At 36.7% G+C, this 22,189-nt stretch overlaps 2 protein-coding genes across 3 annotated transcripts in view; both read left to right on the top strand.

The window, feature by feature from the left end:
* The first annotated feature begins 1,887 nt into the window (after positions 1-1,887).
* On the top strand, positions 1,888-2,235 carry LOC124895919 (craniofacial development protein 2-like). Its single transcript, XM_047406464.1, has one exon. The coding sequence runs from the start codon at positions 1,888-1,890 to the stop codon at positions 2,233-2,235; it is 348 nt and encodes a 115-aa protein (XP_047262420.1).
* A 4,060-nt stretch (positions 2,236-6,295) lies between these two features.
* The window catches only part of LOC107858482 (epidermal growth factor receptor substrate 15-like 1), a 42,197-nt gene continuing 26,303 nt past the window's right edge, over positions 6,296-22,189 (top strand). For both annotated transcript variants that reach the window (XM_047404571.1, XM_016703144.2), the window contains exons 1-3: positions 6,296-6,743; positions 8,834-10,190; positions 20,269-20,487. In XM_047404571.1, coding sequence (XP_047260527.1) covers positions 6,603-6,743; positions 8,834-10,190; positions 20,269-20,487 — 1,717 coding nt within the window. In that variant the 5' untranslated portion in view covers positions 6,296-6,602. The remainder of the gene's footprint in view (positions 6,744-8,833; positions 10,191-20,268; positions 20,488-22,189) is intronic.

Raw genomic sequence — 22,189 nt, 5'->3', positions numbered from 1 at the left:
CTCTAAAAGCAACACAATAAGCACTAATTAAACAATGCTCTAACAACTTTAAGAATTACAACCTAATACCATAACCCCAAGGTCAGTTTTATGAATCATTCCCTTAGTCTAGGGTTTTTCTATCTTCATTCCATGTTAATTCTACCAGTTTCACATTTACCAGAGTGAATTCTAGCAATATAATCAAGACATATCAACCTTTGGCTAAAACCCACGATTTCATACCTCTTTTTACTACTTTGCACTGGAAAATTCATCCAAGTCAAGTTAATTCCTCCACCATGAGTAAAACCTAAATATTCTAGGCGTTAATTAATGAAAAACTAGTTAAATAGGTGAATTAACTTACTACAACAAAGGAATTTGGGTGGAAACTAATGAAATTTGCCTTAACCAGACCTTGAACAAGTTTGGAATAAAAATATATCTCAAGTCTAAAAACTGTTATTTACTGCAGATAGCTTGCTATAGTGGCTCAATTTCCGCTATAGAGAGGCTGCTATAGTGGGATCTGCTCGCTATAGAAGGATTGACCATTATTATCTCTCGTTATAGTGGGAAAATTCTCGCTATAGCAAGATCATAGTAGTAGCTTTCCTCTCGCTATAGTAGCATAGGCGGGGTAGACAGTCCCAATTTTAGCCAATTTTACAACACACTTCTAGATTTTAATATTTCAAACTAATCTCTTTACGTCAAATGCTATATTCGGAGTTTTACTAATCCAAATTTAATTTCAAAACTTTCTACGAACTCTTTAACCCCTTAGATAACACATTATGGCCTTATATCACATGATCATCAACCTATCTATTACCAAATTTACCTAGACCACACCATATTTGGAACTCATCCAAGACTAGCCTAGTTTGAAATTTTTAATCCTTCATTCAGAGAAATCTTAACCCAATTCTGACACGCTAAGCTATACGGTAATAATAAAAAGTATCATTATAGTGTCTTCATCCTGTGCGACCATATTCAAAATAATTCTTTCTCATTTATTTAGTTCACGTGCCAATCAACCCTTAGTATTTTTTCAAAGCTTCGATAGGAATAAATGAAAATGAATAAATTTTATATTATGAGCCTGTTTGGAAAGCTATCCTGGTAATTAGATTTGGTGTAATTGGGTATAATTACATCATCTAGCATGTTTGGTTGGCTAGGTAATTACTTGGTAAGTAGGTAATTGAGTGTAATTAATAGAAGAGTAATTACACTCTTCAATTCAAAGAGAGGCATTGTGAATTGCTGGTAATTACATGGTGTAATTACAAGTTGATTACTTTTTAACTTCTTCCTCTAGTTTATTTAGTCTAGGCTTCCTAACTATTAGTGGCGGATGCATCTTATCTCTTTTATTATCTTGATTTCTTGTCTAATTATCTTATATTTCCATAACTTAGTGAGAGTTATTAACTAGTATACCTATGTAATGCGGGTAGTATAGTGCTTGTTATTGATTGAGATTATCAAAACTTGCTTACTGGTTTTTGTTTGTTCCTTAGCATATAGTATAGTGCTTTTTTACTAATTGCTCGTCGTGTTTTTTCTTCTCCTTTTCTTTTTCTTCTTCTTTCGTATCTTATTAAGTAGTGGTTGTGGTGGCAGCTGATGGACTAAAGTCATGTCATAGGTCGAGGTCGGGGATGGGGTCTAGGTCTGGTATTGGGTTAGGGTCAGGTCTAGGTTTGATTTTGGAGGCGAGGGGCGAGGGGTAGTAGGGCTAGGTAGGATAAGGGAGATTTTAGGTTGAATGTTGGGTCTTAGAACATAGGGACTCTTTAAGGTAAGTCTATAGAGCTCGTGGAGTTTTTTAGAAAGAGGAGAATTAATATATCCTGTGTCTAGAAAACCAAATGGAAAGGATCTAAGGAGAAAGATATGGATGGATATAAGTTTTGGTACTCGGGTAGCGTGAGAGAGAAGAATGGGGTAGGTATCTTAGTAGATGAAAAGCTTAGGAAGCAAGTGGTGGAGGTTAAGAGGGTTAATGATAGGTTGTTGTCTATTAAGTTGGTCATTGGAAGGTCTACGGTGAACATTATTAGTGCCTACACTCCACAAGTAGGCTTGGATAGGGAGGAGAAGAAGGGTTTTTGGAAGGTTTTGGATGAGGTAGTGAGAGGCGTTTTGAGCATTGAGAAGTTGTTCATTGAAGGAGATTTCAATGGATATATTAGGTCTTTTTTAAGAGGTTATGATGACGTACATGGCGGTTTTAATTTTTGAGAGAGGAATAAAGAAAGAGCTTTTCTTTTTAATTTTGCTAGGGATTTAGGGTTGTGGGTAATGCATTCGAGCTTTCCAAAGTAAAAGGAGCACCTTAATACCTTTCGTAGTTCGGTGGCCAAGACTTAGATAGACTTTTTGCTCCTTAGGAAGGGTGATAGATCGATATGTAAAGACTGTAAAGTCATACCTAGAGAGAATCTTTCAACCCAACATAAGCTTTTAGTATGGACTTGGTAATTAAAAAGGACAGAAAGAAGAGGGATACGTAGGATCGACCCAGGATTAAGTAAGGTAGCTTGACTTTGGCCAGTGCTTTGGAAATAGAGAAGAAGTTATTGACTACTAAGGCTTAGGATATTAGAGGATATGTCGATAATATACGGGAGACAGTTGCCAATTTTATTATGGAGACTGCTAGAGAGGTGTTGGGTGTCTCGAGAGATCGATTTGGCGAGCACTAGAGGGACTGGTGGTAGAATAAAGAAGTTAAAAGGAAGGTGGAGACTAATAAGGTGGCATATGCTAAAGTTGGTTGAGAGCAGGATGACGAGAAGAAGCCGACGAATAGGAAGAAGTATAAGTTAGCTAGGAAGAAGGGCAAGTTAACGGTTACGACGGTGAAGACAACATTTTTTTAGAGTTTATATGTAGATTTAGAGGATAAAGACAGGGATAAGAAGTTGTATAGGCTTGTTAAGGCTATGGAATAAAGGGCTTGTAACCTTGACCAAGTAAAGTGTATAAAGATGGGAGAGAGCAAAGTATTGGTTAAGGATGCCCTTATTAGGAAGAGGTGATAGTCATATTTTCATAGACTTTTGAATTATGAGGGGGACAAAGGTTTTGTGCTGGGAGACTTGGAGAACTCAGAGAGGTGTCGTGATTATTATTATTATAGGTGTATCAAGATGGAGGACATTAGGGGTAAGATTAAGAGGATCCGTATGGGTAGGGTGACTGGATCAAATGAGATTTCAGTGGATTTTTTGAAGATCATGGATGAAACAGGTCTGGTGTGGCTGATGAGGTTATTTAACATCATTTTAGAGTGAGAAAGATGCCCTAAGCTTGAATATGTACGATGATCCCATTATATAAGAACAAGGGAGACATTCAGAGTTGCAATAATTATAGGGGCATCAAGTTGTTGAGTCATACCACGGAGGTTTGGGATAGGGTGGTTGAGTTGAGGATGAGGAGAATCGTGACTATTTTTTAGAATTAGTTTGGTTTCATGCCAGGTTGCTCGACTACTAAGGCCATTCACCTCATGAGAAAATTAGTAGAGCAGTTTAGGGAAAGGAAAAAAGACTTACACATAGTGTTCATTGATCTTAAAAAGGCATATGACAAAGTTCCCGGGGAGATTTTATGGAGGTGCTTGGAGGCTAGAGGGTTGCCTATGGCATATACTAGGTTTATTCAGGACACGTATGACGGTGCAAAGACCGGTATGAGGATAGTAAGAGAATATTCAAAGCACTTTCATGTTTTGATAGGATTGCACCAGGGATCGTCTCTTAGCCCGTTTGTATTTTCCTTGGTGATAGATGTTTTGATGCATTGTATTTAAAAAGAGTGTCTTGGTGTATGTTTTTATTGATGATGTTGTTTTAATTGACGAGACTCGTAGAGGGGGAGGAGGAGAGTTAATGATAAGTTGGAGCTTTGGAGATAGACTCTCTAGTCTAAAGGATTTAGGTTGAGCAGGACCAAGATGGAGTACTTGTAATTTAAGTTAAGTGATTTTCCCCATGAGGTTGACGTGATTGTGAAGCTAGATTCTCAGGACATCCATAAGAGTGAGAGTTTCAAGTATCTTGAATCTATGATTCAGGAGAATGATAAGATTAACGAGGATGTCACACAGCGTATTAGTGCAATATGGTTGAAATGGAGGCTCGCCTCGAGAGTCTTGTGTGATAAGAAGGTTTCTTCTAAGGTTAAAGATAAGTTATACGAAGTGACAGTCCGACCGGCTATGTTGTATGAAGCAAAGTGTTGGCTAGTTAAGAACTCCTACATTCAAAAATTAAAGGTAACAGAGATAAGGATGTTATGATGTATGTGTGGCATTACCAAGATAAATAGAATTAAAAATGAGACTATTTGGGAGATGGTGGGAGTGGCTTCGGTGAAGGACAAAATGCGAGAAGTGAGGTTGTGTTGGTTCGGGTATATGATGAGGAAGGACATGGATGCTCCAATTTGGAGGTATGAGAGACTGACTATAGATGATTTTAGACGGGGTAGAGGTAGGCCAACAAAATATTGAATGGAGGTAATTATGAAGGACATGGGGCAGCTACAGCTTACGAAGGACATGACCTTTGACAGGAAGGTGTAGAAGATGTGGATTAGGATAAAGGGGTAGTAGATAGGAGTACATTCGTAATAGTATGGAAGTGTACTTTGTCTGTATCTGTGTCTGTAGTGTCTTGTAGCCTCTTGTTCATGGTGTTTTGGTGATGTCTATGATTTTGTATAGCTAGTTTATAATATTACTTTGTGGGTGTTTTGCTTCCGTTAATATCTAGCGGTATGATATTCCTTGTTGTTGGTTGTTTTTATGATTTTGTTTGATTATATTTGTTATTTGTCCTGAGTAGGGGGTCTATCGAAAACAACCTCTCCTGCGTACACTTTACCCTCTCAAATCCCACTTTGTGGGAGTACATTGGGTATGTTGTTGTTGTTGATATTTCATTTCCATCTCATTTCTCAATCTTTACTTCTTGTGATTCCATTAAATTTTTTGTATTATCTATTTTAAATTTATTTTATATTTATTTTTTCATTTAGAATAAGTTAGTTAATATCCTAATTTTTAAATTAGGTAGAATTTATTATTGAATAAGATTATAGACTTAGGTTTACCTTTTCTTTTGAATCATATTTATGTACGCTATGTTAAAATTTGATGTAAGAGTATTATTTGTTTTGTTTTTTGAATTTCAAGCTTGCGTTATATTTTTATTTTTAATTTATGTGTTTTACTAGTATCAACTTGATATTTCACATAGAAAGTCATTCATTCTTTAGTTAGAATTGTCATATTATCTTTTTTGTCAATTGTTTTAATAGTTTTATGACATTATATTTATAATATTAATCTCTTTATCAAACATGCATTTCAAGATGCTCTTAAAATCATTTATTTAAGTTTTTATAATTTAATTATATTTTCTTATAAGAACGTTTGTTTAGTAATTAATATATTTCGAAAAACTATATATATATATATATATATATATATATATATATATATAAATTATTTAATGTAATATCATTTATAGAAACCCTTATTTGTCTAATATAAATTTTTAATTTGATAATTAACTTTTATTTTTAAAATTTAATATAAACGTGTAGTTATACTTGTGCAATCAAACAATTAATTATAACTACACTGCAATCACATTGTTACAAATAAACAGATCATTATAATTATTAAATTGGTAATTACTATCCTAGTTATTATCCTAATTTACTAGACCCTATTGTTTTTCCACAATATAAGTGCTTATAAATTAAGTAGAGAAGTATTTGGATAGAAGTGTTGAAACTGAAAAAAATTATTAATATGTTTGGTAAACAAGTATTGTTAAGCACTTTTTATTGCCAAAATGACCCAAATATCTTTAAAATTGTTAAAATCATAAATAAGGTGAATTATTTATAATTTTTAATTCTAAAGTAAAACTTTTGAGCAAATCTTTGATATATAATGATTCGATGAAAATAAAAGAGAAAGATAAAGAAGAAATTGGAGGAAAGAGATGAAGAGAAGCGACAAGGGGAAAAAGAAAGAAAAATCATATATTTAAGGGTTACAAGTTGAGGGTATTATTGAAATTTGATGAAAATATAAGGAATAAAAAGATAAATATTTTGATCAAATTTACAAGAATTTAATTTAAAAAGTAAGAAATTGGGGTTCACTTTTTGTTTTGTTTTTTTAAAATTAATTTTTAGTTTTTTTTAAGCATTTTTCAATTTACGAAATACCTTTTCTAAAAAAAATCTATTAAAAGACATCATTTAAATTTCAGAAAATTCAACATTTATTGGGAAAAGGAGAAAATGAATAAACTAAACTTCAGCAATTGTATTGACGAAGAAGAACATTCATTGAAATGAAAACCAAGCTTTGATCAAAAGACAGATAACTACCACGGCGAATGCACCGATGTTTTGTCACTTTACCACATTCCCACCGGCAAATCGCCGTCGGCGGCGGACATTCTAAAACCCTTGGGAGTTTTTTCTTTCAAAAATTTGCTATAGAAATGATTCGATAACAATAGCAGTTCGATCTCATTCAGAATTGCAATCAATAGGGAGGGAGATTTGTCAATTAAGTAATGGCTGCACAGAGTCAGAATATGGATCAATTCGAGGCCTATTTTCGACGTGCTGATTTGGATCAGGATGGTCGGATCAGTGGCGCCGAGGCCGTTGCCTTTCTCAATGACTCTAATTTGCCCCAACCAGTCCTCGCTCAGGTTATTTCATTTCTGCATTTTCATTTATTCCTAATTAGCGTCAATGGGAAGAAATACAATCCACAAGCTGAAGTTTACGTGATTGCGTTCAATTCCCTTAAATTTGAACTGTTTTACATAGCAATGCAGAGCATGAAGTTCACGTGATTGCAACCTACATTTCCTAGTCTGTAAGGTGTATTAGTTGGATTAGGAATTTGAGTTACATTGGCTAAGTAGGAACTAGGAAGATTTGGAATGTTCAATATCATTTGATGTTCTAAATATGAATCCCAAACTATAATGGTGTGAGCTGTATGATTTTTTTTATGTCAATTCCGTTATATTCGGGCACAGTTCAGTCTCAGTTGAAATTTATGAAATCATCGAAAGACTCTTTCATTTTATGCTGTCTTCACTTAAAACCAAGTGATGGATTCAATCTCTTGAGGTTTGTGCTTCGCGTGTTGGTTCGGTGTACATGAGTTGGCTACTTTGTATTGTCGTTGCAAACGAGCTGTAATTCTTTAGGATCATTTTAGCTGCAAATTTATATTTTTTATAACCCTGGTGTTCGTCCGGTTTGCACGCACCTCGACTATTTCCACAAGATACCTGCCACCTCCCAACGACAGGTACCAGGTAATTCTGGCCCCCAAGACTAGAACAGATGGGAAGAAATCACCTAGAGTTTTATGTCTGCTAGATTGAACCTAAGACCTCATGGTGCTCAATCTACTCTAGTGACCACTAGGCCACACGTGGATGCATTTTAGCTACATTTGTTGCACTATGTTATATGGGGGGTGTCCTGTGATGGAAACATGGTTATTCAGTTGTTTGGGAAAAAGCAAATTTTGACAGTTATTATACTGAACCAATTATGAGATGGTTCCTGGGTAATATATACCGAAAAGTTTCTTGAAATGGTGAGATGAAACTGTTTCATGAAGCACCCAAGGGTGTGGCCTAGTGGTCAATGAAGTTGGTGGGGAATTTGAGTTCTCAAGTTCAAATCCCTGGAGAGGTAAAAAACACTAGGTGATTCTTCCCATCTGCCCTAGCCTTGGTGAACAGAGTTATTGGTATCTGTTGCTGGTGGGAGGTGGCAAGTATCCCATGGATTTGGTCGAGGTGCACAATAGCTAGCTCGGATGCCACGGCTATTAAAAAAACGTTTACATGAATTGACACAACCATCAGCCCTAAATTGCTCAGACTCGGGTGCAGGTGTCCTACATCATCTCACATCGGGAGGTCAGATCCTTCATGATCTAAATTTTAAAATTTGGGGGTATGGATACGGGTACAGGGGTTCAACTAAAAATAATTCAAATATCTAAAAATAGAGTTATAAAAATATGCCTGAATTGTGCTGATCTATTTGGATGGAAACATATGCTCGAATTTATTAGAGCAAGTTGAATATGTAACTATTATTAAGTGCAGATGCATATCCTTACTCGTAATGTTTACTAGTGCAAATGATATCGAGGCAATGATAGACTTCTTGAGTTCATTGCACATTCAACAGTAATGTTAACCTATAAATATCTTTAAAGCACCTTTTGGTTGTTGAATTTTTAATACAAGTCTTTTAATGATAAAATAGTCATATGCTTAAATTATGGTTCACTCTATCTTTTCTTTTGATTTAAAGAATCATTGTATGCGGCACTAGAAGTGAAGAGTTTGAGCAACTTAGCCCATACCTATGTTTTGATAATTTGATACCTTAAGTTTAATAATACATGCAAAAGAATAGTGGTCCACATCCTGATATTGAAGGAAGAGATCACTGAAGTATTTGACCAGGAACTAGTTAGTAAAATATATCAGAGCTACTTCAGAAGAGGAAAAAGAGTAGCAAACTGCTTTATGGTTCAGTCTGTGCTTGATGAACCACATCTTTATATTCCAGCAGTGTTGTATTAATTAGCTCTACAATAAATATGCTGCTTGACAAAAGTCTGGTATAGATATTAAGTTCTACATAGTCAAGATGGGGAAGTAGTTTATATAGTATCTGTGACTCTTGTTAGATATCTGGAGGTACCGGTCTCCTATTAATTTTTAATACTAAAATTCACATTTTCTTTTGCTTTATGTAGATATGGACATATGCTGACCAAAGTCGTACCGGCTTCCTTAGTCGCCAAGAATTTTATAATGCTCTCAAGCTTGTTACGGTGGCACAAAAACGAGAGTTGACTCCAGAAATAGTGAAGGCTGCGCTATTCACGCCAGCTTCAGCCAAAATTCCTGCTCCCCAAATAAACCTTGTAGCCATACCAGGTCCTCAACCAACTTATAAGGTTAGTTCCGTAGTTCCTCTAGTTAGTGGTGCTACTTCAACAGAAGCTCAAACTTTTGGCGTTAGGAGTCAACAAGGCTTACCAGCTCAGCAAAGTTACATGAGGCCTCCTACGCCCTCAAATCCTGAGCCTGGTTTCCAATCTCAACCAAATGTTTCTGGTCAAGGAACGCTAGTTGGAAGTACAATTACAGCTTCTTGCCCTCCCAGTTCCACTGATTTTCTTCCTGGTCAGAATGGTGTCTCACAAACAGGTGCCAGAGTCCAAGCTCATAATGCAAGTATCAGTTCTAGAAGCGAGGATGCATTTGGTCATGCGGTATTGACACCTTCTGCACAACAAACCCACCAAGCAACCATGCCCTCAAATCCTAGCCCTGGTTTCCAATCTCAACCAAATATTTCTGGTCAAGGAACACTAGTTGGAAGTACAATTACAGCTTCTCACCCTCCCAGTTCCACTGATTTACTTGCTGGTCAGAATGGGGTCTCACAAGCAGGTGCCAGTATTCAAGCTCCTAATGCAAGTATCAGTTCTAGAAGTCAGGATGCATTTGGTCATGCTGTATTGACACCTTCTGCACAACAAACCCAACAAGCAACCACGTCATCAGTGCAACCAGATCTATCAAAATCAAATGATGCAACTTTGTCGCATGGTAACATGCCTGATGCCAAGGTTCCTAAATCTGTTTCAGTCACAGGAAATGAATTTCCATCAGATTCACTCTTTGGAGATGTCTTTTCAGTTGCATTAGTTCAACCAAAGCAAAGCTCAGCACCAACTATATCTTCATCTAGCAACTTAGCAGTTTCATCAGCCACAGATCGAGCATCTGCAGGCTCCATACCTCCTGTAAAGGCTAACTCAGTTAATTCACAAACTACACTTCCTCAGCAGCCTGTACACCAGCATCAGCATGCTCATTTTAATGTGAGACCGAACCAACAGGTCTCAGTGCAGAGTTCTGCTGCAAATCCTAGTGCAGCTAGAAATTCTCTGCCTGGCCAGTCTCAGCTTCCGTGGCCAAGGATTACGCAATCGGACTATCAGAAGTACAGCAAAGTATTTATGGCAGTGGACACAGACAGGGATGGAAAAATTACTGGGGCAGAGGCACGGAGCTTGTTTTTAAGTTGGAAGCTGCCCCGAGGTGCGATTTTCTGTCCCTGATTTAGCTTTGAGATTTCATGTACCTTCTGTTAGATCCTTCTTGCTACTAAGAGTAAGAACTTAGGTTTGTTATATGCCTCTTGAATTTTTTCTTAAATTCAAAATGCCAGCGATCTTCAGCAAATAGTGTAATTCTATCCTTTTCACTTTAAGTCTATTTCTCTTATTAGTTTTTCCTTTTTCTTGATATATACACTTGTCTTAGGTACAACTCTAAAGTTGAGGTTGGCATAGGAGAAAGTTCAATTATGTCTGGTGCATTTGGCGTATGTTAATGATAGTTGTAATGTATTGTGGTGTTGTTGGTTGATAACCTTACTCATAGGATAAATTACGTATAAGAAGTTCTAGACTTAAGAGCTCAGTTGATGGAGTATATTCCTATTGAAATGCCTCTAGATGTAAGATGAGAACTGTGAAGAGAATATGTATGATAAATTGATGAATACAAGATTCACGTATTAGGTGTCAAATACATTACAAAATATTTGTTTAAGCCGAAAGAATATCTAATTATGAATTTAACTCTTTTATTATTCTTTTTTTGAAAAAATATATCTATTTTTCTATTTTTTATTTCTGACAATAACACTACACTTCTAACACACCCCTCAAACTCAAGTTTAGGGAAACAAACTTGAGACAAACTTGAGTCTGCTTATAAAGAAAAACAAACATTCAGAGTTGAAGGTTTATATCGCCGGAATCTCGTTGGAAGGTTTTAGTTGTTGAAATCTCATGGAAGAAATTAAACTTTCTAGAACCTTGATGATACTTTTTCTGTCCGTCAGTGGTCAGCGTATTTAGTAGTATGAAGTCAGTATCGTTGGAATTATCATTCAGAAATAGGCGTGGAACTGTTGGAGAAATAATAGCAAATTATAAATAAAAAGTACGAAAAGTTCTTTATATTTTCCACAGGCATTAATCTCTAATAGGACTAAAAGACTTCTAGAAAACATAGGACCTAAAGTAATCATACTAACATGGCTAAAACATCCTCCCAACTAACTTTTTGTGATGGTGAACATACTCCCAACTAATTGATATCTCCAATATCGATCTTTTCTTCCCATTGTTTCCCTTTTGCTAAGTCTCTTGGATTCTAAGAAAATGTAGCTTTTTAGAGACAATTTTCTTCCATGTGATTTTAGGTCTAAATTATCCTCTTTTTAACATTTTCATTTACCATAATCTCGCACCTACCAACCGGTATATTTGGAGGTCGATGCATGATATGACCAAACTATCTCAAGTGGCATTCTCTATTTTTGTCCTCAATGTATACCACTTGCATCTTCTAGAAATGCACTTTTGATCTTATCTAATCTTGTATGCTCGCATATCCATTTTGGCATCCGCGTCTCTACGACACTCATTTTGTGGATGTTTTGTACAATCACCAAAAATAGGCGTGCTGCAGTCTCAACAATTACTACAGTTAGCTTATCGTCATGTGGATGACCATTGAATGTAAGATTGGTACCGTTAGAGCAGTCACCGTAAAGAGGAATAAATTGTAAATAAGATAACTTTGGCAGGAGTCATGAAACAAGGTTGCTACGCTTGTTCATGCAAAGCACTCTTGCCAAAACAGTAGCGGTACTTGATGAATTCAAGACTCATTTATTTGCAAGTGTCAACTACAATACACATGTTTTTTTCAATTGTGGATAATATTTAACTTAAGAGCCTAGTTTTTTAAAGTATTCTAATCCTAATACACTGGCACCTTACATCTAATAGAAACGATAAATGACTAATCCTTACAATTTTTACTATAGATGGGCGCTCCTTATAGTTATCTCCAAAAGTGCTGGACACTCCCTGTGAACTTTGAATTGTTTATATTGAATAACTTAAACCAACTAGGTTATCAGTTAAATCGTAATTTTTAATTTTAATATAGAAAATACTGGACATCCCCTAACTTTTAGTATTCTAATTAAAAGTTCTAACACACACACTTTACTTTTATTCGAAATCTTATCTCAAAAAATATCGACACTACCTATGCATACTTTAAACAAATTATGATATTTAACTAATCATAGTTTCGCTCTATGAACGGGGAAATTGAAATATACGTGAAGCTCTTTATAACCAGTGATGAACACTTAACACAACTAGATGTCAACAAGTCTTGATACTTATAAATCACAATGAAGAAAATTCACTTTTATATTTTTAGTAAAAGCGAAATGAGGTATGCTTAATACTTTTTTAGTTGAATATACATACTTGAACAGTTCTTATAGAAAAACAACGTTTATGTACTTGAAGATTGTAGGAACACTTTTTGAGGGTTGAAAGAATTCTTTTACACACACACGCACAAGAAAACCACCTGCAGGCTTTGAGGTAGCATGGATGATTGGATGCTATTTGTGGAGAATCATGTCTTTGTCTCGAATTCCTACATTTTATGTACTACATTAATACAGGGATTCCCCGTTACGTATAAAGAATTTAGTAAAAAGACATTCAGACTCTGTAATGTCCTCTTATCAGACATGTCCTAAACTGATTGATTGAGCCTGTTGTCATCTGCACACTAGTTATTGCAAGAAGAAGTGTCACGACCCGGGCCGAGACCCTGGCCGCGACAGGCATCCCAAACCACAAAGGCCCGAGAGACCCCTTAGCATACTATCATAAGCATAATCCATACATAAATCAAAGTGCGGAAGATATAGTAATATTCAATGGAAACTTATAATCCAAATGTGTCGACGAAATTATGACAATACAATACTCAAATTCCGTCTACGAATCCTCTAATGAAAACTAACTATCTAGGCCGGGACAAAGCCCCCAGCTGGGCCTTATACTTAAAGACTCGACATATGAGTAAATGCCTTCCGATGTATGGGAGGCTCACCAAATTCTGGAAGTCTTGGAACAATCTACTATTGAGCTGTACTTCGGGACTAAGCCTCTGAACCTGTAGATAGGGGGCTAATACTCGAAAGTACTGGTATGTAGAACTAGCCAAAAATAACATATACTTCGTATAACATAACTAAGAGCATTTTTAAAAGCAATTTAGCATAATGTAAATATAAAAACACATGGGCATAATTTAAAAAGTTTCAATTCATGCTTGTAAAACATTTCTTGCAAGTCATGAACTCAACTCTTCACTTTAGTTCTGAGCTAGATGGTACACCCTACAATTCTGAAATCCCACGGGCTATACGAAATCCGCCCTTGACTCAGCGGCCAAGCCCTCAATCCTAGTTTGCCGCAAGGATTAGAGTATCAGTAAGGGGGACACGCAAGATCACAAAGCAGGGTGCCATAATTCCCAATCAAGTCAACATGTCATGGTAGTGCACAAGATCATAAAGCAGGGCTCCTAACCATAGTCCTAAATTGGGATGACATGAATCAAAAGTACACAAGATCACAAAGTAGGGTACCATATCCTGCGTCGGCAAATCACGGTTTCCAGCGATGAGTCTTTCAACTCGTGCTTTCTTCGGGTAACCATCTAACTCTCTTTAAGCCCAATTTTAATCCTTTAAAACCATGCTTCATGCTCAAATTATTCATTTCTTTCATGTTAAGGGCATCTCGTGATAGGTAACATCATACCTAGACTTGCAAGTCGTATCATATTATATCATGTACATAGCCCTTTTCATTCAAAAACATGTTAATGACTACCATAAGATTTATCATATCACATGAGAGTTCTTATTTCAAAATCACATGAAAACTTATGCCAAAACTCTTTCTTTTCAATACTTTAACAAACGATAGTCATCTCTTTCGTCAATCACATGCAATTCTTCATTTAACACAAAAGGGTTTTTATCAATAATCAACACTTCTTTGGACATATTTAAAAATGACAATGCATATTTGATAAAGAGGCATTTAAAACTCATGTTTATCACCATTCATTAAACAACCCCCAGCCATAATCAATAAATAAATCTCATGATTGAAAAAGGGGGTCTATAGTTCATGCTCTCAAATCCACTTCAAACCCATAACACATGCACATACTTCGTATTTATTTGAGAACCCACAACAATTGTTAAATACAGGATTCTTATCATAAAATGGGGTACATATTTCAAACTCTTCAAACCCTTCAAAACCCATAACGTATGCACATTAATAGAATCTCAAGTTTATGAAAAACACAATAATAAATGCGTATTTTCATCAAAATGGGTTCATGATGCATGTTCTTCAAACGGTTTTCAAAACCCTTCTTATATACATAATTTTCATGCCTTTAAAACTTGTTAAAAACTATAAAATACGCCCATGAGGTTTAGGATAGTCCCACATACCTTTTGACGGAGAAAAATCGAAGAAAACATAGATAAATTGGACCCCCGAAGCTTGAATTCCTCAAACCCTACATAGTTTCTTCTCTCTTTCTTATGGAGGGATGGTTAGGGATTTTGTGAGGTGAAAATAACGTGTTTAAGACTTAATATTCGTCCAAAGAAGGTTGGGAACGGTTATGGGATAATAAAAGACCTTTATGCCCCTTAAAATAAATCAAACGGAACACTTTTTGACACCCCGGAAAGGCTTTGTGGCGCATGGCCAAAGCAAAGCTGAGGCAGTGTGCTTTGGTGATTGCTCCGCAGTGCAGGGCCAACGCGGACCCTGGACAGTGCCTTATTCAAACACTCATAACTTTTGACTCCGGACTCGCATTAATGAACGGTCGGTGGTGTTGGAAAGAAGACTCAAGGGCTTTAATTTGATATATAGTAGGCCACATGACTCTTTATATCCTAGGAGAAATGGTCGCTGGAAGTTGACCCAAGCAAAATCGTCAACTAAAAGTCAATCGATAGGAAAGTGTTCAACTTAACTTTTGAGCTAGGAGATTTTTATGATGTATATTCATCTCCAAGGGTGTTCCCACTCTAAGGAAATGTTATTCACACTTATATCCAAGTGGAAACCATTGGGTTCGGGTCTATAAACATAGGAAAGACGGTTCAACTTTAGCCCGAATGTGCAGGTTGTTACAAGTTGCCTTGATGTAAAGAATCTTAAGGTCATAATAGTAGTACTCCTTCCATCCAATGATCAAATATTACATATTGGACAAGGGGAAGAGTTCCCAATCATATTTCTAGATATAAGAAAACAATTGTTTTACTTGGTATGTAGAGTTAGTTCTGTAGACACTTCATTGTTACTTGTTACAAGTTTGAAGCATTTATCAAGTTGTAGACTTGTCACTTGTTTATATTATAGACAATCTGGTGTAATTCACACTGCTGAGCACCTTACCGTAGGTGAATTTGGAAATAAGCTGCAAATGGATTGCAGGAAAAGCAAGCTTGAGGATAACAACCTTGATAAAGAACCCTGATCTTAAGTTACTAAAGACAGATTTGGACCTTGTATGTTGTTGCAGTGACTAATATTCTGAAACTTACTGCAACTACCATAATTACTTCTACTACCATAAAAAGCAAATATGAAACATGATTTATGATGATGAGAAAGCTGTCTTATTGATACAGTCCACAAACAACACAAGAACAAGAAGAACACAACGCGGCTACAAAAACACAAACACAAAAGCAAAAGATTTCAATAGATAAAAATGGATATATAGAATGACAAATGGATGTATAAACCCTAAGAACCATAAGATATATTAAATCTAATGACCCTTAACACCTACACACACAATCACCACTCTCTTACGGAGACACAAGAGGGACATTACCTCCTCAAGCACCAACGTCTCAAGCCAAAACGCAACAAAAGTGATTCCACACTAATGCTACCATAGTTACAATTTTCGTCTACTGTCACAAGAGAGGATTTGTGGTCTACTCTCACAAGAAAGGAAAAGTCTTTCAATATCTCATATCAATCAAAACTAAAGAGTAAAGACCTAATAAGGGACTATATATAGTCTTATTACAATTGAGAGATAAAATGACTCCTTTACCCTTAATGAAAGGGGTGGCCACGGAGTGTTGGGAATCAACAAGTGTAGTCCCTAAAACACCCTTAATGAAATGTGGCAAAAACCGGTGAGTCTTCAAGTGTTGGCCAAAACCGTGAGTCTTCAAGCCTTCAATGCTCCCAAGCAACCTTCCACACACAAGATTGCTCTATGGTGTGCTCAAATCGGCCCCTCCATGTATGTTCTTGTTCCCTCAATGCGACCAAAGCATGATTCTTCATATATTGGCTTCTAAAGATGTCATCACAAGCTATGGTGGCCATTTGGCTTGTATCATCCTCCCCTTCTTGAAAAGGATTCGACCTCGAATCCATACCTTGCAAAATCAAAGGAAGGACAAACAAGCACAACATCCTCATGGAACGAGGGTTAGGGTTAGTGCAACAAATAACATCAACATGCCAAGGTGGTACGCACTTGAAATATAACCATGAATCCTTTGTTTTTAACATGAAAAGCCTAGTGAAAATGTAACAAAGGAAGTGGCTACGACCACTAAGGGGAAGGGTACCAACACTCACGATCAAGCCTTGCTTGTCGTCTTGACCAAGCATCGAGGTGGATGTATAATATTCTCTACACCCCAAAAGGTTACTAGGGTCAAATGGGAGAAGTAGCCAAGGGGTTAGGTCTTGGCCATTCTCACTTTCCCCTAAGGAGCCATCCTCACAATTAGGCATACCTTTTATATCACCATTGGAAATATTATGAACAAAAAGAGGGTTGAGAAAGGTGTTCTACAAGTCATCTTCAAATATAGGATTCTCATGCATGCACTTACTACTAGTTTCAAGATCTCCACTAGGAGTATGCCTAACATAAGAAACACATAGAGAAGAAATAGATGGAATTTTTAAACATGCACCACCTTCTCTTTCACAAGAGTAATCCTCACGTATATACAAACCACAGCAAAAGGATCACAATCAAAACCATTTGCACAAGTACAATCACAATTCTGGTTTCCTAAACATTCAAGCAAATCAAGGTCATTTTCGCCCGATTGATCATTTTGCACACCCTCACTAATTGTTGGCAACTTACTACCAATGTAGACTCACCTTTGTTTTCACAAGGGTCAACTAGTGTGTGAATACTCTCGTCACTTGGTAATGGAACCTTAGTCAAGTTACAAGTGCTAGCACTAGATAGACACAAATCATTCTCATGAGAAGAATCAATTTCGTCATCTAAAGGATCAACTAATGCTTGCGTACCTACATCAAAAGTTTGGTCCTCATGTGACCTAACAATACCAAGAGTATCACAAAAGGAAGACTCAAGCACCTGTACTTTAGGCAAAACCACATCTACACCCATTTGGCTACTATTAGCCACAACACAACATTCTAAGTTCATAGGAGTGTAGGGGATAGCGTTTTTACCTTGTAGCTCGCATAAGCTACGGCCTTCACCTTGGTGTGGATCGTGGCAGCCCACTTGCTCCCTTTGAAAGCTTTCATCATAAGGTAATTGGACAAAAGGAATTGGATTTGGTGGGATGAGTGTGGATATCAATTGGTGTAGCCCTTCAAGGTCCCGTTTGACATCTTCACAATGGTTATGAAAGCTATCACACGTGGCATTGAAATTATTAATATCTATGGTACCTAAAAATACAACAACAAAGAAAGACAACAAAACAACAAACAAGTAGCTCAACAATATCCTCGCCACACTCTCACACCTTTGATCGTCTCACACTTGGTCTCACAAGTGTTGCAAGTCGGCTTTTAGTTTGTGATGAGTTGAAGGGTGAGTCTACTCTTGTCCAGAATAGATTTCGGTTTGAAACTCTAACAAATCTTGTCGTACTTGAGCCAAGAACTAACAACGATTTCAAAAGACAAAAGCACACAAATAACGCAAACATGAAGAAAACGAACACAACTAATTTACAACCTAGTAGGTTATTACTAGTTTGCCAATTAGTATTAGAATCAATAAATGAAACTAAAGAACAATAATAAGAAACTAAGAATCCAAAATTTGAGCCTAAAATTGGTGCGTGAACAGTAAAATGGTGACGTGGCAGTCCACTATTGGTTGTGAAATATTGTGGAAATCTATTTTTTTTTCTTGTCTTTAATTTGGATTGGTCAATTCAATTTGGAAGTGAGGAGTTTCGGTTTTGGGAGGGAAACAACAAGATTTAGAGCCTTTTCAAATTCAAAAGGGCTTTGACTTTCCTTGCACCCTTTTGGCTAAACACCTTTTTGAAAGCTTTTTGGTTCTTTACTCTTTTGTTAGTCTTGGAAAGTGCCCTTTTTTCCTTTTGGTAACAAGACTTTTTGAAAGTCTTTTGGTCCCTTTCTTTTCTTGTAAAAGTCTTGGAATAAGTTTCAAGACTAACAAGATCACACTCTCTTTCTTCACTCACTTAGATCAAACAACCAACTTTGAAGACTTTTTCTTCAACAAAACATGAAGATGGTGAAGAACACCAAAAACACACTTTTTGAATCTTGGAGTCCTAAGGTTCAAGTTGGACCTCCCAAACAACAACCACATCTTTTCAAGCTTAAAACCACAACACAATATCCACAATACATGTTCAAACCTTGAACCAACAACACACCACACATCCAAGCCTTGAACCCGCAACAACAATACCAATAACAATTGGCCAAGGCTTAGGTCGACAACAACAATATCAACAAATTCAAGCTCAAACTTAGATGTTGGCTCAATGGTGTTAGTGAAGAATAAAACTAACACTAGAAACACTCAAGACAAGTAAATAATCTCGGCCAAGACACAACAGGAACACAATTTCGGCCAAGACACAAAAATGGACAGATTTGCTTCTTTTGGGATTTTTCAGTTTTCAACACTTTTTTTGATTTTCAACTAACCAAGCTCAAGATTGATCTTGTGGGAACAAAATCAGTGATGGCTCTGATACCAAATGATACGAGACAGCCCACAATGACTCAAAACAGTCCACAAACAACATAAGAACAAGAAGAACACAACACGGCTACAAGAACACACAAAAGCAAAAGATTTCAATAGATAAAATGGATATATAGAATGACAAATGGATGTATAAACCCTAAGAGCCCTAAGATATATTAAACTAAGGACTCTTAACACCTACACACACAATCACCACTCTCTTACGGAGATACAAGAGGGATGTTACCTCCTCAAGCACCAACGTCTCAAGCCAAAACTCAACAAAAGTGATTCCACACTAATGCTACATTAGTTACAATTTTGGTCCTACTCTCACAAGAGAGGAAAAGTCTTTCAATATCTCATATCAATCAAAACTAAAGAGTAAAGACCTAATAAGGGACTATATATAGTCATATTACAAATGAGAGATAAAATGACCCCTTTACCCTTAATGAAAGGGGTGGCTCAACAAGTGTAGTCCCTAAAACACCCTTAATGAAAGGTGACAAAAAACTGTGAGTCTTCAAATGTTGGCCAAAACCATGAGTCTTCAAGCCTTCAATGCTCCCAAGCAACCTTCCACAAGATTACTCTATGGTGTGCTCAAATCTGCCCCTCCATGTATGTTTGTTCCCTCAATGCGACCAAAGCGTGATTCTCAATGTATTGGCTTCTAAAGATGTCATCACAAGCTATGGTGGCCACTTGGCTTGTAACTTATAGAGTATAAACGGGCACAAAAAAAATGGAATCACCAATGAAATTTCTTCCTTGAACAAAGTAGTTTCATGGATGAAGTTATTACTTTAGGCTTCCAAAGACTTTACAGTTTCCATTCAACAGCTAGTAGCTTTTGCAACAAGTACTGACAACGATGGTAAATGGTAGTTGTAGAGCATACAGTATCGAAAAAAAATTTGTAGTACTAGAGGGTATTATTCTCACTAACTTGCGAATCGTGACTACAATTTTTTTGATGCATTATATTTGCTATGTCACATTGCTAAGCTGTTGGTCACCTTGGCACTTTGAGACATTGTTTGTACGACCTACTTAGAGTGTGATAGCATATCTCTTACTCTTTTGAGAATCTTTCCCATAATTATCTTAGATTATCTTGTTTTCTATCTTAAGGCCAAACTGGTGTTTGTGTGGTCCTTTGAGACATTAATGCAGTTTGTTTTTGGTTTCCCAGAGGTCTTAAAACAGGTGTGGGATTTATCAGATCAAGATAATGACAGCATGCTTTCTTTGAGAGAATTCTGCATTGCACTTTACCTGATGGAACGACACAGGGAAGGCTGCTCTCTTCCTTCAGTTCTTCCAGCTAATCTTATCTTTGGCGAGTCACTATTGCATGCTTCGGGTGAGCCTGCAGGATCACATGGTGCGACATCTTGGAGAGACACACCAGGTATATTTCCCCTTTTTACACTATGCACAGACATGCTTGGACATGTCTTGTGAACCAATCATGTACACATGCATATGGAAAATTTATTTGTTAACTAACATATTACTTTGGCCTTATCACTTTATAAACGATTTACAAATAAGATATTCATATTGGTTTAAATTGTTATTAATTTACTAAAATTTGAATAACTAATATGAGTAAATATATGGTGGTCTTTATAAGTATTCCTAGGAGACAAACTAATTTGGGGCTAAAATTCCTTGATAGAATGCACGGGAGCTTTTTCTCATTTTTGTGGTAGTTTGTTATGATCAGTAGGGAAGGATCGGGTCACAGGATGATATATAAATTTAGCTCGTTAAAGGGAGGCTGAAACCTTAGAGTTCAATGGAAGAGAGAACTCCAATCTCTTGAACTGTTAAAGGGAGGTTGAAACCATAGAGATCATTGGGAGAGAGAACTCCAATCTCTTGCTCTTTGCTAAAATACAACTTGTTGATTTATTCTTCAAAACCCCCTTTAAATAGGAGTCAAAAGTAAAGTACTTCTGAAAGTAGGAAACATAAAACCGTTAGAAAGTCTAATCCTTATGAAAGTAGGAAATATAAAATCCTATTCTAGAAAGTCTAATCCCTAATGACAGTGGGAAACATAAAATCCTCATCTACTCTAATAACGATAGCTAAAGTAAATCATATTCTAGAATAATAAATAAAACTACTAATAATTTCATTAATTTCTTATTTTAGTTGTCTTCAAATCCACAGGACCACAACATAGTTGAGTTGTATTTGACTTTTATTGTACCATAAGTTTTAGGCCTCGTTTAGTGCCGGAAAAAGGGAGAAAAATGCAAGTACCCATCCAACTTGCCCAATGAAAAACGAGTTGGATAATTGATCTATGAAAAATCGGTACAAATACTTTCCAATTTTCTCATGTTTGGTTACAACAACATACCCAGTGTAGATCCACAAAGTGGGTTCTAGGGAGCGTAGAGTGTACGGAGACCTTATCCCTACCTCATAGGTCAGGTGGAGAGGCTATTTTCGATTAGCCCTAGGCTCAAGACAAAAATAGTCTAAATAAAAGCGTAATGGAAGTACAAGAGATAATAGATTAGTAACAAAAACAACAGCTACTAGCAGAATAATACAACAAAATAATACTACAAATTTTCTCATGTTTGATGTGGAAAACATTTTCTTTAGGAAAATATGTCCTTAAAATTGAGAAAAATGACTTCCCTAATGAAAAATGAAAGTGTGGAAGACAAGTTTCACAAATGCAATCACACATTAATTATCTCCTCCCTATTCTCCAACACACTCTATTCCACCCCACATTCTTAGATCCCTTCCTACAAACCCCAACACCTACCCCGTAGCCCAACACCTTTAGAGGTCGTCAGGTAAGGCGCATAAGGCGCATAAGAATAGTGCAAAATATGGTGTATTAGTAATGCTAGCATTCGTTATGCGGAGATTTTTCTTATGTAATGTTTGGTTTGGTATTTTCTTTTTCAGCTCTGGAACGGCTCTCTCTCTCTCTCTCCCTACCCCCTCTCTCTCCACTAACGGCTCTCTCTCTCTCTCTCCCTACCCCCTCTCTCTCTCTCGTCCCGGTCCCCGGCCCCCGTCGCCGTCGCCGACCTTCGGCGCCGACCCGACCCGACCTCCGGTCCCCGGCGCCGACCCCC

Source organism: Capsicum annuum, chromosome 2 (assembly GCF_002878395.1).
Source record: "Capsicum annuum cultivar UCD-10X-F1 chromosome 2, UCD10Xv1.1, whole genome shotgun sequence".
Lineage (NCBI taxonomy): Eukaryota > Viridiplantae > Streptophyta > Magnoliopsida > Solanales > Solanaceae > Capsicum > Capsicum annuum.
Note: the sequence above shows the minus strand (reverse complement) of the source record. Positions and strands in the feature narration are given on the sequence as shown.

Bases quoted from the DNA above. Each gene is read 5' to 3' on its own strand.
- LOC124895919 (XM_047406464.1), top strand. From the start codon at position 1,888: ATGGATGGATATAAGTTTTGGTACTCGGGTAGCGTGAGAGAGAAGAAT.